General features: G+C 40.4%; 2 protein-coding genes and 1 long non-coding RNA gene across 7 annotated transcripts; 2 read left to right on the top strand and 1 right to left on the bottom strand.

The window, feature by feature from the left end:
• cfap206 (cilia and flagella associated protein 206) lies at positions 1-13,265 on the top strand. Of its 4 annotated transcripts, none has more exons than XM_019871539.1 (11): positions 1-207; positions 1,090-1,180; positions 4,119-4,307; positions 5,589-5,753; positions 5,834-6,042; positions 7,690-7,809; positions 8,695-8,893; positions 8,983-9,123; positions 10,048-10,223; positions 10,369-10,503; positions 13,042-13,265. In XM_019871539.1, the coding sequence occupies exons 1-11, from the start codon at positions 109-111 to the stop codon at positions 13,261-13,263; spliced, it is 1,746 nt and encodes a 581-aa protein (XP_019727098.1). In that variant the 5' UTR covers positions 1-108; the 3' UTR covers positions 13,264-13,265. The 4 variants fall into 4 exon arrangements, with proteins under 4 accessions (XP_019727098.1, XP_019727100.1, XP_019727097.1 ...); XM_019871538.1 differs by lacking the exon at positions 1-207 and adding an exon at positions 661-814; XM_019871540.1 differs by lacking the exons at positions 1-207; positions 1,090-1,180 and adding exons at positions 2,227-2,256; positions 2,532-2,622.
• LOC109516765 (uncharacterized) lies at positions 12,838-22,983 on the bottom strand. The gene is made up of 3 exons (XR_002168409.1): positions 22,974-22,983; positions 17,680-17,797; positions 12,838-12,878 (listed from the first exon to the last, which is right to left on the bottom strand). It is a non-coding gene; the product is annotated as an uncharacterized LOC109516765 (long non-coding RNA).
• ube2j1 (ubiquitin-conjugating enzyme E2, J1) lies at positions 14,042-25,388 on the top strand. 2 transcript variants are annotated; one of them, XM_019871543.1, is made up of 8 exons: positions 14,042-14,405; positions 16,588-16,661; positions 18,945-19,076; positions 19,581-19,665; positions 20,267-20,372; positions 21,543-21,672; positions 23,110-23,242; positions 24,400-25,388. In XM_019871543.1, exons 1-8 carry the CDS (start codon positions 14,375-14,377, stop codon positions 24,681-24,683), a joined length of 975 nt encoding a protein of 324 aa, XP_019727102.1. In that variant the 5' UTR covers positions 14,042-14,374; the 3' UTR covers positions 24,684-25,388. The 2 variants fall into 2 exon arrangements, with proteins under 2 accessions (XP_019727102.1, XP_019727103.1); XM_019871544.1 differs by having other exon boundaries at positions 14,044-14,405; positions 23,110-23,241; positions 24,405-25,388.
• Positions 25,389-27,299: the final 1,911 nt, after the last annotated feature.

Below are 27,299 nucleotides of genomic sequence, written 5' to 3'. Positions count from 1 at the left end.
CTCTACTGGACAGAATTTTCACTCAGGCCGCTGTTGCTGTGGCAACATCTTGGCAACAACAAATCAGTAGTTGAGGTTCAGCAAGCGACTGTTTTCACGATTTGAAATATGTCTTTGGCCGAAAGTGTGGTCGAACCCATAATTCTGGAATTAGTACACGAGTGTACAACAGAAGATGCCTTGTCGGAAGACATGATCGCTTTAAAGGTAAGAAAACACAGTTAGTGCATGCTTAGTCTGTAGGTTCGTCTCCACCTCGTCATTCATTTAAATCAATGTCATGAACATAAATTATGTTAATACATGTACTATTGTTGAGAACCCTCTGGAAAATGTGCATTTTAATTCATTTTACCCCGGTTGCCAGTCACACATTTTTCACTTAACCTTAGCGAAAGTAGCACACCAGTTCACCTTCCTACTTTAACTGCAGTTGTGGGGGAGTCTCATTGCCAAAAATAATTGCTGGTGAGTTTTTTTAAGGTTCTCAAAAGTCAGCAAATTGCGGAGGCGACAACCACAAGGTTAAATTAAGTTAACGGCGCAGGTAAACGTTTGTTATCCACTCTATTCTGCAATGACGTAATCCGTTTACGTTCGCTTGTTGGAGGGCTCTGTGACGACTGCACAGAAGAGCAACACCGCCAGGGGGTAGTAATGAGTCGTGTCACTTGCTGACGGCGAGCAAGAATTTACCCAAAATGCCAAAATGCTGTGTGTACACAGTAAAAAAAACTCAAGAATCCCACAAGCCTATGAGAGTGCAAAAAAGATTGTACTAACATCTAAAGATGACAGTGAACTCACCATAAAGGTAACATTCCCGGATAATGCAAATATGTTGAAGAGAACAGCACTCGAGGTAAATTTCTCCATTGTTACAATGGGCTGTGACTGAGTCTGTGCGAAGCGATGCGCGGCTGTTTAGGGACAAGTAAGTAATAAAGTCCATAGATTTTTCTAAATTCCAGCTCAGTGATTCATTCTTGTTTGATTTCACAATGTATGGGCACTGAACCTCAAAACTCTTTAAGCACTATCTCAATGAGCGGCAAATTGATGTTCTTCCTTTGGTAATATTCCTGACAGCTGCGCATGGGGACACTTCCGGCCACATGCAGTCCTTCCCTTGACACAATCAAGATGCAAGTGTATTTTGACATCAATTACACTTCTAGACGTGAGTGAACCTGTTTTCTATGCTACATGAATATTCATTTATAAACTAGAATTGGAGCAAGTTTAACAAACACCAAAATGTAGAAAGAACTAATCTAAAACCAAAACATGGTCAATAAACAATGCCGTTGAACGGAGAAAAGCACCAAATCTTTATCGACAAATCAATGTGTTAATTAGCAGTCACTATAATGGAGCAGATCAATTATCTCAGTGTTAAAAATTTCCAATGATCTTCAATGGTAACTTTTTTTACAATGTTATACGGTGGATCCAGATAATAGTCAAAGAGCTTGTGTTACAGCCTTATTCCAAAATTTATTATCTAAATTGCTTTGCTCTGTTCTACACACACTACCCCATATACAGAAACTGACATTTCTGCTAACATATTTTCAGCTTTTGTTATTTCATCGAAATTTGAACTGAAGTGCATTCTGCTTAGTGGCACGATGGTCGACTGGTTAGCACGTCCACCTCACAGTAGGCCGTGGGTTCGATTCAAGGCTTCCTGTGTAGAGTTTGCATGTTCTCCCTGTGCCTGCATGGGTTTTTTCCGGGTACTCAGGTTTCCTGTCACATTCCAAAAAACATGCATGGAAGGTAGATTGAATGCTCGAGATTGTTCGTAGGTGTGACTGTGAGTGTGAATGGGCGTTCGTCTATGTGTGCCGTGCGATTGGCTGGCAATCAACTCAGGGTGTCCGCCACCTAATCCCCAAAGACGGTTGGGACAGGATCCAGCATGTCCATGCTCTCGTGAGAATAAGCAGATTTGAAAATTGATTGATTGGAGAACATGCAAACCCCACGCAGAAAGGTCTGCACCTCTCCACAGTGTTCTAAACCGTCAACCTCCATGCCGACCCTTGCATAAAATAAGATTTTTTAATATAAAATGAAGACAAGAACTGATGAGAGGCGAAAGCGTCTTCTGAGACAAAACAGCAGCCCAGTTGTGATCACTTCACTTCCCTGAGAAAGAAATGACCCGGGTCAATGAAAATATATCCGCAAGCAAAGTGAAGACAGTATTATTATCTAACATCTAAAGATGACAGTGAACTCACCATAAAGGTAACATTCCCGGATAATGCAAATATGTTGAAGAGAACAGCACTCGAGGTAAATTTCTCCATTGTTACAATGGGCTGTGACTGAGTCTGTGCGAAGCGATGCGCGGCTGTTTAGGGACAAGTAAGTAATAAAGTCCATAGATTTTTCTAAATTCCAGCTCAGTGATTCATTCTTGTTTGATTTCACAATGTATGGGCACTGAACCTCAAAACTCTTTAAGCACTATCTCAATGAGCGGCAAATTGATGTTCTTCCTTTGGTAATATTCCTGACAGCTGCGCATGGGGACACTTCCGGCCACATGCAGTCCTTCCCTTGACACAATCAAGATGCAAGTGTATTTTGACATCAATTACACTTCTAGACGTGAGTGAACCTGTTTTCTATGCTACATGAATATTCATTTATAAACTAGAATTGGAGCAAGTTTAACAAACACCAAAATGTAGAAAGAACTAATCTAAAACCAAAACATGGTCAATAAACAATGCCGTTGAACGGAGAAAAGCACCAAATCTTTATCGACAAATCAATGTGTTAATTAGCAGTCACTATAATGGAGCAGATCAATTATCTCAGTGTTAAAAATTTCCAATGATCTTCAATGGTAACTTTTTTTACAATGTTATACGGTGGATCCAGATAATAGTCAAAGAGCTTGTGTTACAGCCTTATTCCAAAATTTATTATCTAAATTGCTTTGCTCAGTTCTACACACACTACCCCATATACAGAAACTGACATTTCTGCTAACATATTTTCAGCTTTTGTTATTTCATCGAAATTTGAACTGAAGTGCATTCTGCTTAGTGGCACGATGGTCGACTGGTTAGCACGTCCACCTCACAGTAGGCCGTGGGTTCGATTCAAGGCTTCCTGTGTAGAGTTTGCATGTTCTCCCTGTGCCTGCATGGGTTTTTTGCGGGTACTCAGGTTTCCTGTCACATTCCAAAAAACATGCATGGAAGGTAGATTGAATGCTCGAGATTGTTCGTAGGTGTGACTGTGAGTGTGAATGGGCGTTCGTCTATGTGTGCCGTGCGATTGGCTGGCAATCAACTCAGGGTGTCCGCCACCTAATCCCCAAAGACGGTTGGGACAGGATCCAGCATGTCCATGCTCTCGTGAGAATAAGCAGATTTGAAAATTGATTGATTGGAGAACATGCAAACCCCACGCAGAAAGGTCTGCACCTCTCCACAGTGTTCTAAACCGTCAACCTCCATGCCGACCCTTGCATAAAATAAGATTTTTTAATATAAAATGAAGACAAGAACTGATGAGAGGCGAAAGCGTCTTCTGAGACAAAACAGCAGCCCAGTTGTGATCACTTCACTTCCCTGAGAAAGAAATGACCCGGGTCAATGAAAATATATCCGCAAGCAAAGTGAAGACAGTATTATTATTATTTTTTTTTGTTGACCAGACAAATGAAACTGTTAGTACTACATGATAAAACTGCTAATGGTAAAACTTAACATTTCTAATTTACATCAGAAGTGGAAGTACCACAAGTGCATCCTTGATCATCCAATTACAACCATTTCAAACATTCCCATTTGCCAAAAATGAAACATTTTCATCATTAAAATACCCGGGTTATAAAGGCCACGTTCCCTTTCGCCGTTGTCGGAGGCAGTCTCGTTGCCAGGTCGTTGTTGAGCAAAGATGGTGGTTTTCACGAAAGCTCTGATGACACTTTAAGCCGATACTTAAGCCCAGGCATTTACAATCCATTCACATTTATTGTTGTGAAAGATCGTGAGGTGACCAAAAATGACAGAGAATTGAGGCCGACTGCAATTTCCTAACCACGACAGTATTTCATTTTATGTATATATATATATTTCTTTTATACCCAGGCGAGTTCCTCAGGGAAATCAACTGGATGTTGGAGACTAGATTAACCCAAGTGAGCAGGGAGATCACCGAGAGCAGGGTGAAAACGAAAGACCAGTTGGATGCCCTTTACCGTAAAATCATCACATTCATCCTGCTGGGCTCCGGCATGGGCTCACCTTCAGATGTCTGCTCTGTTCAAGAGGCTACAGGTAACCCAATGGCAAAAGTACTGAATCAGCAAAGGTGATAGGAAACACAACAGGGAGTTTGTGGCCAAGGTCACGAGAGCCCACCATACACTTGTGAACGAATTTGCCGACAAGTGACCCTTGTGCGCTTACTTCATGTACGGTCGGCTCAATTCGTTGAGCACGTCGTCTAGGGAGCGAAGGGATTACAGTTTGAACGACTCTGTCAGCTGTCGAATGATCCTTGGGGCAAGACACTGAACAGCAATTTGCTCATGCCTTCTGCAAGCAACGCTATCAATTGTGGTTGTTCAGCCAGACATCGTTGGCAACTAGATTTATTATTATCAGAGAGGAATCATTCATTGTCACCGTTTTGTTTGTGTATGCAGAAATGTGGACCCCGTCCCCCCACAAAAAATAGCAGAGGCAATTCGATCAATCAAACAATCATTTATTTCTACAAGGAAGAACCTCAGGCCTCACTTTTCCAATACTCTCTGGGTAATGTATACAGTGGTACCTCTGCTTACGAACGTCTCATCATACGCCATTTTCAAGTTACGAAGATAAGATGAGATAAGATAGCCTTTATTTGTCCCACACGCCTCAACAGGAAAATATTGCCGTGTTTCCTGAACGCAACAAATTGATAGCTACTCTGCCATTGGCGATTCCCGAGCATCATCCTGGCATCCCATTGGCTAAGAGGGACCTCTACCGCACGAGTCTATGTGTGTAGATAGATAGGTGTGTCTATGCAGCATCCTCGCCATTCGCCCCTTGGGCCATGAGGCCTTCCGATAGTTTGACATAAATGTGAATCCCCAGAAAAAGTGTTCACCAGTCGGGCGATCGCTCACCCTGCTGATGTTTGCCTTGGACATTTTCGAAGGTTTGTTAAAAGCCGACAAAAGCAGATGTCCTTTGCTCAGTTCTTTACAAAACGCCAGGCAAAAAAAACACTTCTGAGAGAGAACATGAACGAAAGAGTCCAAAAAATGAGGATGCAGTTAAAAGTTAAATGACCATCATTTTTATTATTTACTCTATTTGTTGTTTACATTGTGCAATAATCAAATTTGCAACATCTATTTGTTACATATTTTGATGCATTTTATGCTTTAGAAAACATTTGTCTGAATTTTGGGGGGCTTGGAACGGATTAGGGCATTTACATAGAAAACGCATCTCTACTTACAAACTTTTCTATTAAAGAAATTTCTTCTGGAACCAATTAATTTCGTAAGTAGAGGTACCACTGTATTTACGGTTGTCAACTCACTTTATGGCTTGTATCAGCTGCCTTGCAGAGTATTTTTCCATCAAGTGAACTGGGGGCCTTTATGGTGCTCCCAAAGAGAGATAAGGAGCAACAACTCTCAGAGCTCACAATGACTGTCACAGGAATTCGACTCTTCAACAAAGCCAGCAAGAAAGAACAGGACATGAAGTTTTCCGAACTAAGTATGACACAGTATCTTCGGCTCACACATTGGAATTGGGTCTTGTCTCAAAAAGATTTTTTTTCGTCTCTCGTTTTGCAGTGCCTGCAGTTCTCTGTGAAGCGCTTTCGGTTACCAGTGAAGCCATAGAGAATGAGCTGAGTATCTCCCAGAGTTTGGCGTGGAACTACACAGCGCTGTTAGAAAAGTATCATGGCAGTCAGCCGGGAGAATGTGATGTGTCACTGGTTCAACTAACAAAAGCGCTCTACAATGTCAGGCAGTGTGAATATTTTCTACAAATTTTACTGGTGAGAAGAAATTTTGTCGTTGGTGCTTGATTGCGCATGTTGCTACATTGTCTTTTTGCATTCCAGCTGTGTTGCATTTGTGAATGGGTAAAATGTGCACTTAATCAGGCCTCTTTATACTCCCCTCTACAATTAAATGCGTCAGTGAGTCAGTCATCTACTGTTTTTTTTCTCGATTTAATATATATATATATTTTTTTTTTTTTGCAGGCAACCATGTCCATTTACCACCCCAACCAGCCCACCCCATCCCCACGTACACACTCCAAATAATACTAATCCGATTTTTTTTTTTTTTTTAAACCAATCATTCTGATGGCGAACCACTGATCAGTTCCGGTCAGAGTCAAGGTCACATACGGACCCTCCGTCAATTGCCGTTCAAAGGTTTTTCCATCAAGTGAACTGGGGGCCTTTATGGTGCTCCCAAAGAGAGATAAGGAGCAACAACTCTCAGAGCTCACAATGACTGTCACAGGAATTCGACTCTTCAACAAAGCCAGCAAGAAAGAACAGGACATGAAGTTTTCCGAACTAAGTATGACACAGTATCTTCGGCTCACACATTGGAATTGGGTCTTGTCTCAAAAAGATTTTTTTTCGTCTCTCGTTTTGCAGTGCCTGCAGTTCTCTGTGAAGCGCTTTCGGTTACCAGTGAAGCCATAGAGAATGAGCTGAGTATCTCCCAGAGTTTGGCGTGGAACTACACAGCGCTGTTAGAAAAGTATCATGGCAGTCAGCCGGGAGAATGTGATGTGTCACTGGTTCAACTAACAAAAGCGCTCTACAATGTCAGGCAGTGTGAATATTTTCTACAAATTTTACTGGTGAGAAGAAATTTTGTCGTTGGTGCTTGATTGCGCATGTTGCTACATTGTCTTTTTGCATTCCAGCTGTGTTGCATTTGTGAATGGGTAAAATGTGCACTTAATCAGGCCTCTTTATACTCCCCTCTACAATTAAATGCGTCAGTGAGTCAGTCATCTACTGTTTTTTTTCTCGATTTAATATATATATATATATTTTTTTTTTTTGCAGGCAACCATGTCCATTTACCACCCCAACCAGCCCACCCCATCCCCACATACACACTCCAAATAATACTAATCCGATTTTTTTTTTTTTTTTAAACCAATCATTCTGATGGCGAACCACTGATCAGTTCCGGTCAGAGTCAAGGTCACATACGGACCCTCCGTCAATTGCCGTTCAAAGGAAAGTGAAGTCAAAAATATGTTCTTACAATAACTTTTCTATCCCTTGAGAAACTGGCTCAGGTGTGGTGCCTCATACGTCACGAGACTACGGCTTTCCTATGAGTTGCGCGGATTTTGGGGCAATGTACACCCTTAAAAATGCTCGATCAAATTTGAAACTCAACTATTGGTCAGAGGTCGGGTCAGTTTAACTAAATGTTGGATTAGTAGATGTTGGGTAAGAGATGATGTGCCCATTGCATAAAACAAAATGTATTGATTAAATGGGATTAATAATGAATTCAATCATTGAAATTAATTATGGGGTCACACTGAATTAACCCAACGGCAAAGTCAAATTTGACCCAGCATTCTAGTTAAAGTTAACGCAGGAGTTTGTTTTGTTCGTCTTCATTTATACCATAAACAGTTATTATGCATTCACTTTCAGGCTGATTCACGTTCGTGTGCAAAAAGAATTGAAATCCTACAGAAGGACATTTTCTCCCAGATATACCTGCTCAAAACATCGGTGCAGCCCAAGACAGCTGTGCCTACCTCAAAGGTTTTTGTAAGTAATTTGCTGAAAACTATGAGAATACTTTGACATTTCTTTGGACGAATGAATGATTGATAGGCAGCAAGGAGGTCGACTGGTTAGCACAGTACAGAGGTTGTAGGTTCGAATCTGGCCTTGGCCTTTCTGTGTGGAGTTTGCAAGCTCTCCCCGTGCCTGTGCGGGTTTTCTCCGGGTATTCCCGTCCACTCCCTCATTCCCAAAACATGCATGGTAGGTTAATTGAACACTCGAGATTGTCCCTTGATATCATTGTGAGTGTGAATGGTCATTTGTCTATGTGTGCCCTGCGATTGGCTGGCATCCAATTCAGGATGTAACCTGACTCATGCCCAAAGTCAGCTAGGATAGGAGCCAACACGCCCGCGACCTCTAAGGATAAGCGGTTCAGATAATGGATGGATGGATGGTGATAAAAGATTTAGTTCCATGCGTTACAGACATTACTACTAAATTACTGTTTCATGTCCATCCATTTTCCGATTCGCTTTATCCTCACAAGGGTCGCGGGTGGTGATGGAGCCTATCCCAGCCGTCTTCAGGCAGTAGACGGGGACACCCTGAACCGGTTGCCAGCCAATCGCAGGGCACACAGAGACGAACAATCACACCTAGGGACAATTTTGAGTGTTCAATCAGCCTGCCATGCATGTTTTGGAATGTGGGAGGAAACCAGAGTACCCGGAGAAAAACCCACGCAGGCCCGGGAAGAACATGCAAAGGCCATACAGGGAGGCCGGAGTTGGAATTGAACTTGGTACCTCTGCACTGTGAGGTCGACGCACTAACCGCTGGACTACCAGGCCGCCCATGTTCCATGTTCTCACGTTTTTTTTTTTTGTTTGTTTTTTTTTTAATTAATTCATCATCCTGTTTCAGCCATTGTTCAAGGCCTTGTCAAAACTGTGGTCGGAACTTCAGGATCAGGCAGAGCTGCTGAACATCTTGAACAACATTGCGCTCAGATTGCAGTTCTTCCGTACCTCTCATGCCAAGATTTTTTCCAAATATCCTTTGGACGATCTATTGGTGGGAGTAGAAGTCAAAACAGACAAAGAAAGAATAAACGAGCACTTAAGTATGGCTGTCATCATACACAGACGTTCATGGAATGGCAAATCATTTTACCAGAATATCGAGTGCGAGCTGTACTGCTTCTTTATACAGGTGAGCGCATTGATCCAGTGCAGACGAAGCAGCACGAGTGGCTGCAGCCTGAAACGACTGACAGTCTTACTGAGCTGCCATTGCAATATAATGGATTCTGTGCCTACACACTTGTTCACAAAGATGGACTTATTCTTCCAGGTAATGGCCCTTTGGTACCAATGACATCTGAATAGATTGGCAATGCGCGTGTGATAAGGTCTGCTACACAGCATTTAAAAGTCAAGTGTGAGGTGATTCCAGGAAATCCCAAGTGAAATCTTTTTAATGTCACAGGTGAAGTAATTAAACAAAATACATTCAATAAAGCATGAACAAAAAAAAAATCGCCCCCACCCTTCAGAACTCTCTACCACAACACATCCGCAACTGTACTGACCTCCAATCCTTCAAATCATTTCTTCAAACTCACCTGTTCCACAATGCTTTTAGCACCTTTTAATCTCTTTTACACATTTCTGCTTTATTTTTCTTCTTCTAAATATGTTTGTTTTAAATCATGTATGCTTGGCTTTAAAGTGTACATTTTATCCCGTGTTTTAAACTCTTGTAAAGTGTCTTTGAGTACGATGAAAAGCGCTTTCAAAAAATAAATGTATTATTATTATTATTATTATTGTTGTTGTTGTTATTATTATTAAAACTGCAATCAACCTGGTAGTCACAGTTGGGCACCCGTAGCTTTCCATATTTTCGGATTTTTGCCCCATTTCTCTCGATTTGTTGTGGAAAAGGTCAAATGAATGTTTATCAGCGTTTTTGAAGGATGATTTGGATATAATAATGCATCAGATTTATGTAACTTGTAAAACCAAAATAAAAATAACCGCACCCCAAATGTTGAAGTTTAATTTTTTATTTTTTTTAAATAATCAAAGGGCCACTCAGACTGTATCAAATTCAATCATAAGAATGCCCCTTTCCCTCAATATATTATCTATGGTATGTACATTAAAGCTCTTAAAACCAATGAATGATTTTTTTTTAAATCATGTCCAAATGTTGCATGCTTCATACCCTCATTTTAACTAAACCTAAGATTCACATGTGACATTCCCATTGCAGGAAATCCATTCATCGGTGTGCTCAAGCACAAGGAGAAACTGTATGTCTTCAACTCCAAAGAAGCTGCTTTGAAATTTGCCCACAGCCCCGATTACTTCATTGCACTGGTGGCAGAAAAAGCCAAGAGTTCCCCTGAACTTATTCAACTTCTCAAACTTCATCAAACTCCATCCTGTGTAAGATGACGATTGTAGCTTAGCCACTGCACTCTGTAAATTGTTTCTGCGATGAGCGTCGACACCCCCTCAATTTGACCAGCAACATCACCTAGTGAGTCCTCTGACCAAACACAGGCAGAATGACGGTTTGGCTATTTTACAGGTGCAAGCAGGAAAGACCATACTCGTGTCTAAGGCTGAGAATTGCACTCAGACAGATGTCCACGCGCTGGTGACCAACATTGTTAAGTCATATGAATGGAATGAGTGGGAACTGCGGAGGTCAGCTATCAAACTGGTCAGTCAAAGTTTTGATTCATTGTTTTCGAGTTTTTGGTCACAGAAACTGAATTTTGGTCTGGTTTGACAGCCAGCAACAGTTGTTTTCAACATCATGTGGGAGAAGTGTCAAACAAATACGGGTAGTAGCCACAGTTATGCTTAGGCCCCTGATACTATATCCGTCAGTGCAATATTGACAGTATTACTCCATCCCAGTGACACGGTAGGAGTTAGCATAGCCGCCTCAAAAGTACAGTGGCTGTGGGTTCGAATCTGGGCTCTTGTGTGGAATTTGCATGTTCTTCCCGTGTCTGCGTGAGTTTTCTCTGGGTACTCAAAAGGTGTGGTGGGAGGTTATGAACGTCGGATTCTCATAGTTATTTGTTGGTTCTCGAAGACTTATTGGAAGTGGGCACTGTGTCATCAATAAGAACGAGCAACGGAGAATGCCTAAACTCAGTCAAAAACATGTCAGCATTCAGTGCAGCAGTAAGTAGTGAATCAGCATGTGAAGTCTGACACTCTATTCTTCAGAGAAAGCGATGTGATTTGTAAGATTTTAGCATAGCGCTAGTTAGCGCTAGCCTTACAGACCCCACACATGTTCTTAAAGGCTCGCTAATCACCTGTGACCAGGTCTGCTCTAATGTGGGCTGTCATGGAAGGCTCAAACAGTCTTCTCTATACTTCTAGAAAGAGTGATACCGCCTTCTCAGTTTTGGATGAAGGCCGTCCAACTTCAGCAGGTTGGGCCGGCCCCATAAAGAGGGCCAGTTATTCACAAATTGCAGTCTCCGCTCACTATAAAAACGACCCAGCCGGTTAAGTGAGAACAACCTGCTAAACCTCTCATCATTGCCTCACAGGCAAGTGCCCAGAGACAACTACACAATGCTGACTCATCTTTCTGGCGAGATCACAAGTCCAAACTATGTTCCTCTTTGGGATCTGTGATTGTCTCATCCTAGTGTCATTGGAGCCAACAAGTATCACAATATCCGAGTAGCTAGTGTTGTTAGCCTTCCACTGGTGTCTTGTTTGTTTATTTATTGAACATATAAACCGTTAACAGAATATATTTGGTCGGAAGTAAAAAGATTTAAAAGAAAAGAAAAGAAAAGAAATGGTCATTAAGCACTGTTTACATGTTCAAAGGGGAGTCGGAAGAAGTACGATAAGATAAGATAAGAAATCATTGATTAGTCTCGCAATGGAGAAATTCCCAATTCACAGCAGCAAAGTTATGAAAGGAAGAAGTAGAAGAACTAATATAGACGCTGCTGGAAAGGCAGCCACTCTCGCGGTGCCATCTTGAAGTCAAAATAACAAAACAAAACAAAAACAAGGAAAGAACTTATCCAGTCATACCCTTTGTTCTTTATGTATTTTGACTTGTTTCATATGAATACAATAATAGGTTCTTCATTGTAGTATTCCAACAAGAACAGAAAAGGAAAAGATTCAACAAATAAATCTACTTATTGTCAAGTTCTGGATTGCGATGGAACAAAGTGGGTCCCACAAACGTAGACAATGATAAAGCTTTCACAAAAACTTGTACTATGGAAAAATGCTATACCGACAGAGTACAGCAAAGGTCACTGGTAACTAAGTGCCAGGCTAATACAAGATGAACATAAAGCGCTTGCAAAAGGCAAGGAGAATAAAGAATGCAAAATCGCTCGTCAGACAAAGACAAGCTAATCCAGTTACAAAAAAGATAAACTACTTACATAGAAAATACAATACATGAACAAGAGCGCTGTGAAACATGGTCATGAATGAAAGATAAACTACTTACATAGAAAATACAGTACAATACGTGAACAAGAGCGCTGTGAAACACGGTCATGAACGTCGAGATCAATGGTTCTTAACCTGGGTTCGATCGAACCCGCGGGGTTCAGTGAATCGGTCTCAAGCGTTCGACAGAGCCTCTGCCATGGAGCTTAAGAAACATCGGACTCAACATGTCAATTCATTATGACATGCCCGCCTGGCCATCGTTGGCTAGTTCATTTTGTGCACAATTAAATTAAAAAACGTACACTTTATAGTTGTTGTGTTTACTTTTTCTGTTTTTAATAAATGCATTTCTTTATGTCTTGAATTTGTAAAAAAAAAAAACCTTTTTTTTCACTAATGCAGTTTGGTGAATGTGCATATGAACTGGTTGGGTTCGGTACCTCTAACAAGGTGAAGAACCACTGGTCTAGATATTCAAATACTTGGTACAGGAGTCATGACCAAGGCTGAATAATCCGACTTCCGAGTAATTGGCGTTGTCAGTCCTTTTAAAGGCAGTTGATTGTCATGTGTGACTGCACCTAATCAATTCTGCATACATATGCCAATAGCATATGTACCGTATTTTCCGCACTATAAGGCGCACTTCATTCATTTTTCTCAAAAGGCGATGGTGCTCCTTATAATCCGATGCGCCTTATCTATCTATCTATCTATATATATATATATATATATATATATACATATATATATATATACACATTATATTTTGTGACTGATACAGCGATTATATATTTGAAAATTCTAGACTGATCTTCGGACAACTATCACACATTCAACTCAGACCCATCTGAGCCACATGAGACGGGAAAATGCCACTCAAACTTGGCTTCCCAAGGAGGTGGGTTGTCAAACCAAGAGAGACGGTGAGACAGGTGTTCCCAGACCTCAGATATTCCTTGCCGGCCTTAGAGGATGCAGAGATGGACGAATAGAAAAAATAAACCTAACCAGATCTATTCATGAATAATCGTTTTTGTTCCTGATTGTAAAGTGTCCTTGGGTGTTTTGAAAGGCGCTTATAAATAAAATGTATTATTATTATTATTATTATTACTACAAAATGAATAAAGAATGCTTTGCATTTTCGTGCCTGGTTGACTTTATTGTGTACACACGCATGCAAACATGCACACAAGATGTGGTATCAGAACACGACATTGTGCCCAATACCCCAATACCTTGTATTTACTGATCTCCACCTCCTAAGCTGTATATCACAAACGTTAAAAATTGGGGGAGGCATCTTGCATGGAGATCGGCTAGTGGCGCACTTTGGCCTGTCATGCTGGGTTGGCTTCTGGCCTCTCTGCTTTGTGGTGGGTTGCCTCCCTCGGTGGGGTGTAAGTCGCTGTATCTGGGTTTTTGGATTTGTCAGGTATGGCCTCTCTTTCTTTGGAAATGGATGCCTAACACAAAACAGAAGAGCCAGTGCTACTCCACATTGAGAGATCCAGATGAGGTGACTTGAACATCTGATCAGAATGCCCCCTGGACGCCCCCTGTGGTGAGGTGTTCCAGGCACGTCCCACCAAGAGGAGGCCTCGGGCATGACGCATGACATGCCGGAGAGCCTGTCTCCCGACTAACTTTTTTTGTCACTTTCGTTTTTAAATTCAGTCCGTTTGCATTTTGTATGGGAGATTGGCCACATCCAACATGGCGGATACGACGACGTGTTGAGTATTCAGCCAGTCCTGCTAAAGGTGGGGTCTAGTATACATGTCTAAGTACTACAGTATACCGTGTCAATCTTGTGGACTTCACATACTTTTAATTTCCGTGTTTGACGTCACGGGAACGACGACGGACTTTTTAAAATACAGATTTAAAACTTGATATAAAAACAGATACCATATCTCTTTGTGACGTCTCGAAGTGGACATAATCCGTTTTCGATGTGGGCCTGAGTGCATGTCGAAAAGGATCGATCCGACCAGGCTTTCAGCTGCCAGTGAATCCTCACCAATGCTAACCAAAGAGCTACATTCAGATAACCCATACTTACGGTGAATGATCGTTAAATAGCGAATTTACAACACAATTGCTACTGTATATCATCTTTCAGGTGCTTGAAGATTATGGAGAGTAAATATAACCTCAAGAGTCCAGGTAAGTTCCATTCTATTTCACGTTTACGAAGTGTGCTATTCCACTTTAACCACACGGTTGAAATTTCTAACAATACAATTAATTGTATGTCCATTCGCTCTAAAAAATGGTTACATCAGTGAGGGAATGAGTGTCTTTCAAACGGCATGTCTTGCCCTCGCAAGTTGCCTCCTTTTCCGTTTCTAACGGTTTCCATTATTTTGAGAAATGGATTTCTACGATCACATTTGTATTTGAGTAGTGTTACAAGATGCGAATGTAGGTTTAGATACAGTAGGACACGTCATCAAGGGTTTATCCTTATTCCGATGCTTCAATCGAGGAAAACAGGAAGTCGGATTTATCCCCACTCTGGCTGTCCCAGTTCCGACCTCAAAGCGTTCGAGGAGAATGTAAACAAAGATTCCGATAAATTGTGTGTTGTTCTGGTTCATCACAACATATTTTGACCTCCAACGACCCTTAATAATTTCCTTAATTTATACAAATAAATGAATATAATATCTGCGCTTGGTGCTCTGTATAACTGATCTAATGGATTCCACAAAAGTGCGACATAAATCTGATGCATTATTATATTATTATTATTATTATTTAGACCAGGGGTGTCAAACTCATTTTTTTGTCGCGGGCCACTTCGGAGTTACGGCTTCCCTCGGAGGGCCGGTGCAAAATCTCAACGTCATTTATGACCCATGACAATTTGACATTTCGGTACCGATTTCAGCAAGAGTTATAATAGTTGGCACACATGATTTGCTCCTGCGGGCCACATAAAATGATGTGGGGAGGCCAGATTTGGCCCCCGGGCCTTGACTTTGACACCTGTGATTTAGACGCTTGAAGGTATGTGTCAAAACACAATTATAAAGCACTGTACACCTGATTATTCGTCACAATTTCCTGATAGAAAAAGATCCAAACGGATGAAAAAGATGGACGAAAATTGTAAATATCTTGAACACATTTATTTACATTCACATTTATTTTGTCAATATCTTGAAACCGAAAGGGAACACAAAGAGGCTAAGTAAGCAAGCTCTACCGTGCAACAAAATGAATGAGGGACACGACATGTGATCAGCCCGACAGAAATAAAATTTCTCGTCACTGTCAGTTTTTAAATCAAGAAACGTTTCCACATTTCAATATTACTCTGGCATGGTACATTGGCAATTTATTCACCGAGTGTTATGTATCCTCGCATCACTTTACTCCCATCATGTGAGCAAAATAACATTTATTCAGCCCATTTGTGTTTTACTGGCAGTGTTGGGCTTCCGAAAGTCAAATCTCCTAATCTTCATGGCACCATTCCTTCACCTTTGTTGGATTAATTCATCAGGTTAAGGCTCGATAAAAAGGTGTTTCCTTTCTACCATAGGAGTATGACTGAAGTCAGTGTATAACTTGCTTGCTGTATCTGCAAAATATTAGCTACGGAAACATTTATCCTTATCCTGCATTTAGTAGAAAATGCCTGTCACATTGTTTTAGTGTTGTCTTTTGTTTTGATAACATCAAATCTGTTACATCTGCACCATAGATTGTGACAATAAAGACTTTGTATTCGATTTTGTGGTTGGGGTTTTTTTTTTTTTTTTGCCCTCGACACAAAATTGGGTTGAGCTTGTCAAAATTAGATGTGCAACTTTATGTTCACATGGACCAGTATGTTATGATACAGCAAATGACTCATTCAATTCTTTGTTCGTTTTAACGACACTCGAATAATGGAGCAAATAAGATTTTTTTTTCACTTTACCTTTGTTATTTTTTCAATTACTTGTTCACTTAGGGACAGGTAGTTTGGAATTTTTTTTTTGTGCCTCAATAAATTAAATTGGCATTCAGAAACTGCATTTTGTATTTGGTTAGTCTATTTGTGATATCACAAATAGACTAATCAAAAATTGTTTTGATGAGCTGAAACCTTTATTTATGATAAATATGCAAAGAACATATAAATCAGGAAGGGGGCAAATATTATTTTACAGCACAATGCTGGAAGGTTTGATTAAACATTTATATACATTTATCTGTTTTTGAACATTCATTTTTGGGGTCTTATGTCACACTCTTGGACCATGTTTTCTTTGAATCACACATGTACGTTTGCAATTCATTCTGCATCTGCTAACCTAAACTGACATCCGTGTTTGTCTTTGTTTGATTGGGCTAGCGGTGAAGAGGCTGATGAAAGAGGCTGCTGAATTGAGAGATCCCACAGAGCACTACCATGCCCAGCCACTGGAAGTAAGTTTACTGTATTGCAGATGTAGCGGTCCGCAGAAATGAGAACGTCCGCTTTTAACAATAAACTCTTTATAAATTGATTTTTTTAAATTTGTTTTTGAGCAGGCCAGCACAAACGTCAAATTTTTCTGAGAAATCAAACGACCATCACCATGTCACCATTTGCAATTGCTCTGTCTGTGCTGTTCAAACAAGGAGCGGGAAGATGAAAACTTATGAAATCCCACCACCATCTCACATTTATATTACAAGCCATATATACTACCTTACGCATCCCGAATGGTTTCTTACACCTGTACAAGCACTACGAATATAGATAACTGATTAAGAAAGTTGATATATATTACATATGGTTACGATCAAATTAATGGTCTGCTGTATTTAAAAAAAACAGTAAATTTCAGCAATACTTACATACCAACAATGGTAAATGAAATAATATCTACCAACATGGTAAAACAACGAAAGTTGATATATATTACATATGGTTACGATCAAATGAACGGTCTGCTCTATTTAAAAAACAGTAAATTTCAGCAATACTTACAGACCAACAATGGTAATAGAAATAATATCTACCAACATGGTAAAACAACAAGCACATACCAACTATGGTAAGAAAGAGCCAGTGACTGAGCAGTTAATGCTAAGCAATGCCCTCCCTGTACTGTGATCTGCCTGACACCAATTGACATGCGGATTCGTCAACACACACTCAAAGGTAAGAAAGAGCCAGTGACTGAGCAGTTAATGCTAAGCAATGCCCTGCCTGTACTGTGATCAGACCATGTGTTTGTATGATACTTTCAAGCTTTGGATGCTTTGGGATTGCTTGTGGTGTAAGTCCAGACTGTTCCACAGCTTTACCCCACATACAGACAGACAAAAACCTCCTGGGAGTACGAAAATTTGGTAGTGCAAAATTTCCAAACTCTCGAAAGCCATCAGCACTCTCTCGAACTTGTATATTAGGCAGTGATTTGTTAAAGGCTTTAAGTAAAATTACCGTATTTTCCACACTATAAGGCACACCTAAAAGCATTCAATTTTCATAAAAGCCGACAGTGCGCCCTATAACCTGATGCGCCTTAAATATGATGTTACAGCCTCTTTATATTCCCCATTGAGTTGTTTCGCTCTTAGTATTCCGATGCCATCTTGTGGTTATTATTAGCAGGAACCAATGTTAACCTGAAAGGGTTCTGCCTGACACCAATTGACATGCGGATTCGCCAACACACACTCAAGACACACCACAACTTTGTGAGCTCTGCGTAGCCATTATGAAACGAAGATAATACCAAGAGCATAATTAACGACTGACTAAATGAAGGAAGAAGGAGCCAAGCAAGACTTCAAAGCATATTTAACCCCTTGTGGATGGGAGTCCACAAGGTGTGTGTTCCTTTTTGTTGAATCAATTGTCTTCATAACTTTTGCCTGTCATTTATTGTTTTGTGATGCCATTTGTATTTAGATGTTTCATGTCCGTGTTTGTGACCAGTTCTCATGGCTTTGTTCCAGCTGCAGCGCTTTCAAAGGCTCTATATAAATAAAGGTTTATTGTATTGTATTGTATTCCCTTTAGCGTAGCTCCATCTAGTGGATGCATAGCGCAACCGCAGCCACCATTGTAGCTTCTATTCCATGCGCCTTGTAATGCAGTGCACCCTCGATCTGAAAAAAGTTTTAAAATAGGCCATTCATTGAAGGTGCCTTATAGTGCAGAAAATAGGGTAATAGGGTGTAATATAACACAAGGTCATGAGTCTGAAGTAAATTTGATTGAATAAAGAGATTATTAGTGTGTGCTAGAAATTGAGCCTTATGTATCATCCTGACTGCTTGTTTTTGCAATATGAATGAGGTATGTATGGAACATGGATAATTGTTTCCCCATATTTCAACACAGTAGGTATGATATGGAAGGACGAAGGACAATATAGTATTCTGATAGCATCACGATTTAGGGATTGCTTTGCTTTGTTCATGATCAGGAGGCTTTTGGAAATGTTTGTTCATATATGTTTGATATGGGCATTCCATGACAATTTGTTATCAGTTATTACTTCCAAGAATTTATATTCCTTAATATTTTCTAGCTTTACACCGTCTATGTATTATCAATTATGGATTACTTTTAGAGGTACCTAATATCAATTTTTTATTCCACAAGAAATGTCATTGTCAGTGTGATCACTGCGTACTGTATACTGTAGTTCGCTTTTTCCAGATTTGCGGTAGCATGTACTGAATATCCTCTACCTTTCCGTACCCTTCTAGGATAACCTATTTGAATGGCATTTCTCAGTCCGTGGACCCCCGGATTCAGATTTCGATGGTGGGGTTTACCATGGCAGGATTGTGCTTCCCCCAGAGTATCCAATGAAGCCTCCCAGCATTATTCTCCTTACAGTAAGACACACTTGCAGAGATTAATGCCTTGTACCTGGTTCACATGAGCGACAGTAAATGTGGAAATTGACTACATGCGAGTTAACCTCCAATCAGTTTTTGTTGTATTCTACTTGTGTGATCATAGTGCACATTTTCATGTGATAAAACTCCTACTACTTTTTTCGAATTTGAGGTTGTTATTTTTAGTGCTGTCAGAGATTAAAATATAGATTAATGCGATTAAAAAAAAGTAATGCGCTAAAAGTTCTGTCATTAATCGCAATTAACGCGATCATTTGACACCTCTAGTTATTTTATTTTCATGTTGTACGGAACCTGCAGCAGTAGAATCCCAAGTGGTCCAATTCGTTACTTTTCACTGTCATGCTTTTCAGAGACGCAACAATTTAGGAATATGATTTACACATTTGTCTTCTCCTTATCCCCAACCCACACCTCCCCTCACCCCGCCACCATCCATCCACTTTCCTCCGATTCATATTCTCCACCGCCCATGTCCAGCCAAATGGAAGATTCGAAGTCGGGAAGAAGATCTGTCTGAGTATATCGGGCCACCATCCAGAGACATGGCAGCCTTCATGGAGCAGTAGGTTTCACCACTGCCTATTTAGGCGTGTGTTTAAATAACATTACAATGAGGTCACTACTAATAGGAATGTGGTAACGAGAAGTGGGCTATCTTAAACATTTACCAATGACTTTCAACACTTGTGTATAGGTTTATGTACATGTGTATGAGTATTAAAAAATATTTATAAGGCCAAATGTAATGGTATACATGCATGTAGAAGTACATTTTGTGGTAATTAACATTACTTAATGCTGCATACTAATAGATTTAAACATGTATAAATTTGGTTAGGTTCGTGTATGAATAACAAAATGCAGTACACATATACATGTAGTACTGTATATGTTGCTCGATGTGACTCGCTGTTGTTTTGCTGACTTTCGCTGCCTTCCACGGACCGTTTGCGGACTTTTTGCGGACTTAAAATTTTATTTCTTTTTTTTAATGAATGTTTGAAAAAAATCCCCGATGCACTGAGGCCGCGATAAACGAACCGCGAAATAGCGAGGGATCACTGTAGCTTTTTTTCCCCTGTACAATTAGTTTAATTGTCTCCTGCCTTTACTTTTCATGTTTTTTTTTTACATGTATTCTTTGCATTCTTTCTGTATTTCAGTACGAACTGCTCTGATTGCCATCATTGGATTCATGCCAACAAAAGGAGAGGGTGCAATTGGATCTCTCGATTATACTCCTGAAGAGCGCAGGGTGCTTGCCAAAAAGTACGAGTTTTACTTAAATGCCTTTCATTATTTGTTCACTTCCAGAGTATAAATTTGATGCCTTTGTAGATTGTCAGTGTCACTGATTATAACGAACTGCGAGTTGAATCGAAGTAACTAGAGTAATTTGTTACTGAAGATACTTTAATCCAAAATTATTTTTCATGATCAAATTTATGTATGCAATCTTTGCATAGAAGAATACGAAACAGTACAGAATCGAATGGAAGAATAGCACGATAAAAGTCCCGAGAAATGTTAAATGTTAAAATGTTAAATGCCGTAGCGCTCGAATGACCTGCCAATCTACATTCCTAGCGCTTACCGTATGGTCACATGCCTTGGGTCTTGACCGAAGCCGTGTGGATCGTAAAGTTAGCGTCAGTCCACTAAGCAGTGCACCAAAAGTTATGTGAATTAATTTAAAATAAAATAGTATCGTGTTAGCTGCCAAAATGTTGCTTACTTAATAGCCTTTCAGAAATCTGCCATGGCAATTGTAAAGTCTCATCCTATGTTATCTACCAGTGGCGGAGCTATTTGGTGGCCAGTTTTGGCCACGGCCATCCCTGGGCATTGTTTGGCAAAAATTTACAAAAAAAAAAAAAAATTAAACATCTGTGACCTTCTTGATATTTTCACATGGATGCAGTATTTTTTGGTCCCATCATACTTACACGCTATCACAGCTCATTTCTATTAACTACATATATATGTTGAACGCGGCACATTGAATGGTCACCTGAACGACAAGAATAAGATCCAGGCCGTGATCAACGATGCCTTGCCAGTAATCGGATGCCCTGCTGACATAATTCCCTGGCCACTGGAAGAGATACAAACCACTGATACTGAGACAAGAATGCTCCTCCCAATGCATGGAGGCATGCCGTAAGAGCTCAGTGACTATTGACTTCCCATCATTACTTTAATAATCAGATGCCTGACTGGCAACCATCCCTTCATCGCGTAAATGCGGTCCTCAGTGTTGTGTAGTGCATTCGGGACAAATGATGCTGTGGGTATCCAGCCCGTTTTTCCAGGAGTTACTTGGGTGTCTTATTGACAGATTGTACACACGCCCGCTGCTCTTTCTTTGATCTACAATGCATGATTTACTTGAAGCACTTAATGTGCATCCCTGGTTATGTTAAATGTATTGTCTTCCAGATCCCAAGATTTTTGCTGTGAGATATGTAGCTGTACGTTGCGCTCAGCACTCCTGCCTCTGACTCCTGACAGCATCCTCACCCCAGAGGACCGCTTAGCAAATGGGCTAGTTCAACAAATCAACTTCAAGGTACAAAATAAATTGGATCATACAGAAAAAGCCAGATAATGTTGTAATGCTGTGCTGTAATGTGTCTGGTGTTTCCCCAAAAGGAAGGTTTTGGAGTATGTCAGGTCTATCAGGCAATCAGACCCTTAAAACAAACTTTAAAACCCAAGAGTCTAGGAGTCAAGCAAAGTTGTCTTTTACTTGTGCACATGGAGAGTGAATGAGTGCAAAGCATTACAATCTCCGAAAAGCTTTGGAAACACTTCACTCGTCTCCACACTTTTGTCTTAGGGACTGTCCGAATACCCAAACTTCTAAAGGGGCGGGGAAACACACAATATATTCCGAGGTAATTGGAGGAGTCATGCTGACGGGCACGCCGTCCTGAGCCTGGTATCTTATCTTCAAGGCTGCGAACAGGAACAAGCTGGTGTCCTCAGAATGCGAAATTACTTTGATTGCATGTTTTGTACGTAAATGAAGTCATTGATGTGTCACACTAGTAAGTTGATTAAACATCTAAAAGCAGAGAGCAATAAATTATATACAGTTACTCTTCCAGAGTGGTGGTGTACACACTTGAATGCTATTGAAATGTACCGTACAATGCATCTTTATTTATAAAGCAGTTTCACAAGATTGCTCATGTTCGAAAATCCTCCACTTGTTGCAGCATATATAATCAGGTATCATCAGCATGATTTATGATATACAGTATTTCCTGTTAATGTTACCAAGTGGAAGCATGTAGATGCTAAACATATACCGGCTAAGTACCGATCCCTGCGGGACTCCAGATATGACATGACAAAACTTGCATTGCCATGAATTACATGTTGCATCCTCTCTGAGAGGTCCAAACTTGTTTTGAAAGGCGCTTATAAATGTAATGTATTATTATTATTATTTTTATTAAACCAGCAAAGTGCTTGGTTCCATCTCAAAGCGGGTGCGATTGTGTTTTTGGACCGTTTCTCCGTAGCATGTCAGTGGTGGGGCGATGTGACCCAAAGTTCCGAATCAATTGCATCCCTTCACAGTAATGGTATATATCACGAACTAAAATTAAGTAATACTTTAATAAATTCATCATTTCTGAGGAGTTTAATTATGTACTCCAGTAATGAAGCTAAATTGCAGTATTTTTTTGTTTGTACCAATAGCATCGTAATTTATTTTATTTTATTTTTTTTTATTTTTTCAGTGCAGAATTCAAAGTTAATGCTCCTGAGTGCAAACAAAAAATAATACATCTGATGTTTTAAATGAAAACACTATACAACTGGCTTTCAGTTTAGGTTTCTACAATTCATCCAAATTACTGTTCCAATGAAATAATTAGCCTTAACCGTGTCAGTTTTCCGCTGTAGAGTCGAAAGCAATTCCATGTTTGATTTGCCCAAGCCGTGGACACAGTCAAGCTTTTAAAAAAAATGTTTGTTCTCTGTGTAAATGCAGACAGGATCAAGTTCATCAAGTCAAATGGGAAAAGAGAATGAAGATGCCAACAACAAGGTTTCCCCTCTTACCCAGGAAGGGGACTCGAATTCTTCAGGCTGCGAAGCTGTCGATCGTCCCTCGACTGAGCAGGTAGGTGTTTGAAATCTTCTGTCAGTACATTTGGGCTGCTAATGAATTCCTTGAGGCAAAAATAATTTCTTGAATTCCTTGACTGCAAAATAAACATCACCCAGTCAAGGTCATTATTATCATGTACTCATTATTGGACATTTCCTTAAAATATTGCCCAGTGTTCAAATTATTTTGATGAAATATTTTGTAGCGGGGATGTCTCGATCACATGATCGGAAATTGGGCCAGGTCATTCCAGTTTCATGTGATCGGAAATCGGGGGTAGGGGATGGGGCAACAAAATAATTTAGAGCAGGGGTGCCCAAACCTTTTTGACCTAAGATCTACTTTTCGATCAACCAACCTCCCGTGATCGATACGCACGCACTTGCACACGCATCTCATGATGGGCAACAGCCATAATGGCCCCTATGATGAACGAAATAGAAAAAATAAACTCGACACAAGAGTTGATGAGTTTGTGAAAAGGATTTCCTGCCTACCTTTGTGGGAGACCTGACACGGGCGATGCAATTTTGCAGCCTGTTAACTATCGTAGCTAACGTGTATCGTTTTCAAATTTTTCTCTTGGCACTTCCGATTCCCATTCTGATAGGTTGGTTATTTTCTGTACATGAAACAAACTCTGAACGAGAAGAATAATAACAATAAAATATATAGTGCAACAGCTCTGATCGCAAGCTGCAGGCTGCTGAGCGCTAACAACTTCCGGTTCACGCACCACCGTAGGTTAAAGGTGACCTGCTTTGTTTTATTTTATTTTTTAAATACTTTTTGTGAAAGTGAGACTGATGGGATGATAAGGGTGCATTGTGCATTAACACAAAAAGTATATGACTTACATGCATAGATACACAAATGTTTTTGTTTTTTTGTTTGTTTTTTTTCCTCTACACCCCATCGCAATCGATTTGGGACCAGTCCGCGAGCTACCGGTTGATCGCGATCGACTTAATGGGCACCCCTGATGTAGAGGATCACAGATATTGTGGAAAGAAAAAAAAATTAAATAAAAGAGATGGTGTTCAGACAGCCCAGTGATCAACTGGTTAGCGCGTCGGGTTCCGTCAGGGCCTTGTTTATCTTTCATCATCAGGAAGTAAGAAAATCAAAAAGTGCTCTACAAATGGATCACATGCACCACATATCCTCCTCTACAGGCAGAAGTTTCAACAGCCACCACAGTGGAGAGGCCGCAAATGACTTTGCCTCCGAACGTTGATCGTCCTCCCATTCCCCAGCAGCGTCGTGTCCAACACGCCCAAAGAGACAACAGAGAAGCCCCAAACAGGCCCATCATTCCAGCGGTTCACGAGCCCCAAGATGGAAGCCACGCAGGCTCTGCCATGCTCATGGTGGTGCTTATTTTGGTCCTGGCTGGACTTATTTTCCGAAGGATTTATCTGGCCCAAGAGCACAAGTTTGATTATGAGCTGTGACCTTTCCTCGCTACTAATTTGATCCTAAGTCCGCCTCGCCATTCTACTTTTAGCACCACGAGCAGCTGCAGTTGCACCAGAGGTTTGACAGTCACTGGAACATTTAACATTCTCTTTTCTTATTAGCACGACGCCCCGTCAGCTTGATGCGCTTTCCTGCAGAAGGTGTGGATGTGTCCTCCTCACTTGCAGCATCCGTTTGTTCTGTTTTTCTTTTTAAACAATGTGAATTTTTGTTCTGCCCCTAGATGATCGTGCATTTTTGAGTGGGTATGGAATCATCTGATGGGAGATTAATTCGCGCTCGTGACACTTTACGCACCCAAGCCCCTTTTTAATGAACTAATTCACTGGTGTTGACGTTTATATTTGTCAACTGGTATGTTTTCTGCCACTGATGAATGTGGGTCTTTTCAACGGGCAGACGCCTAGCTTGGCTGTTTCTATATAACTAATGATGAAGGGATGGTCGGATGGTAGTAGACGGCATTGTTGCATCGCTTAAGAGTTGAAATCATAGCTTTTGAAATGCATCAGATGTCATTTCAACTCGAGTCGGCATCGCTCACAGCATGTTTCGTAATTGTTTATCTACAAATACATTTTTTTTGCCATCAAACCTCTTTCTCAGGCTGGTTTATTTTATTGTTTTACAGCAGGGGTCGGTCACCAATGTGGTGCCTGGGAGCACCAGGTAGCCTATTTAAAAAAATAGGCGATCAGCGACGTTCCTTCTATGCTACGCGCTGAGCAATTACCCACTTCTCTCAGCGCACACGATACATTTCCACACTCATTCCTTCATTTCCACACCGTCTGAGCAATTACCCACTTCTCTCAGCGCACACGATATATATTTCCACACTCATTCCTTCATTTCCACACCGCTCTGATCTTCAAAAGCACACCGCACCATTCCCACTTCCCTTACAGTCTCAGTAGCAACACCAAGAGGGCACACGCAGTTGTTCTCCTGTAGTTTCAAGCATACTTTGATGCACTGATGCTCACCATTGACAGATCAGTCATTCCATTCAGCAAGTCCAAACATGGGCGTGGGTTAAAATCCCCTTCAATGACACCCTTTCATGTGTTACACAGGCCAGGTGACTAGAAATGTTCATATTTTATTCATGCTTTCCATTATTTATGAGTACAGTGGACAGTGTGCGACCACATTCATACAAATTGTATTGAGACTTAATTATGCTTAAAATAACCTTGCTATAATAAAAAGTAACAAATTGGGGTTTGTTTTATTTGTGTCTAAAAATATCTATTCAATGATCAGTTTTATTTCAATATACGGGTGTTTTTTTTTTTTTTTGTGACTTAATATATTTTTTTTTTTGTGACCTACCTACTGGTTTGACCGCTGTGTGCATATCTGATTTCACAGACGTCTATATGACTTGACTCGTAATTGGCTGAAGCCAGAGGGCAGCCATCTTACGATGCCTTTGGTGCAAACAACTTTATTTATTATTATTATTATTTTCCACTGAAAACAATGTTATCAATATGCGTTTTATGCGAGTATCACTGTATAGAGTGATGGGAGCCTTTCAATCAACAAACTTCACTGACAAACAGATAAATTCTCCATGGTGAGTTAAAAAAAATGTGACCTCTATAAAAGGCCAAAAATGGGTCCAAACGTGAAAGAAAATTTTAAATGGTCGACTTCCTGTTGGCTTTGTGATACAGCTCCAACAGACTTTTTTTGTAGATCTCGGGCTGTGAACACAGACCTCGGAAATGTTGTCGATCATGGTGACACAACTAGCGCTGCTTTGCTAAAGATTTTTAGGTGTGTTGTTTTAAAAAAAAAAAAAATCGCACGATAACCTAATAAAATATTGATGCTGTTGCTAGGCCTGATTTCTTTGCAAAGTTTCATGAGTTTTTGCGCATGTTTACACCCTTAAAAGTGGCGTTGTTTTTCTTGGTGAGTGGCATGTTGCCGTGATAACAGTGTTTTGTGAAAATTCACAAATTTTGTGTTTTAACAACATGAAGGCCTAAACACTCTTGATCGAATATGTAGTAGATCTCGTTATCCCTCGAGTTGAAAAACTAAGAATAAAACATTTCCTGTCGCCAGTGGGTGGCACTACCATGACCACAAAAAAACAAGTTCCTCGATGTCTTCAAGCCTAGACTTCCATCAAATAAGTGAAATTTGTAGAAATTGTGATCATCTGGGTCAAGTTACAGCACCATTTACTGTCACAGTGATTCATTAAAATTTATGGCACCGTAATGCATACGTCTTTCACCAAAAAGTCACCATACCAAAAGCATCGTTAACTACTAACTAAACGAAGCAAGGAAGGAGACAAGCAAGACTTATAAGGACATTTAGCCCATTGTGGATGTGAGCCCACAAGGTTTGTGTGCCTTTTTGTTGAATCAATTTTCTTCATAACTTTTGTCTTTCATTTATTGTGTTTATATGTCCATGTTTGTTCCCAGTTCTCTTATTCCTTTACAGCTGCAGCGGTTGTGAAGGCTCTAGTCCAGTGGTTCTTAACCTGGGTTCGATCGAAATCTAGGGCTTCGGTGTATCGGTCTCAGGGGTTCGATGGAGCCTCTGCCATGGAGTTTAAGACACAT

The sequence above is a fragment of the Hippocampus comes genome, unplaced genomic scaffold (genome assembly GCF_001891065.2).
Source record: "Hippocampus comes isolate QL1 unplaced genomic scaffold, H_comes_QL1_v1.1 scaffold100, whole genome shotgun sequence".
Lineage (NCBI taxonomy): Eukaryota > Metazoa > Chordata > Actinopteri > Syngnathiformes > Syngnathidae > Hippocampus > Hippocampus comes.
The sequence above is the reverse complement of the archived record's forward strand: the minus strand, read 5'-3'. Positions and strand labels throughout refer to the sequence as shown.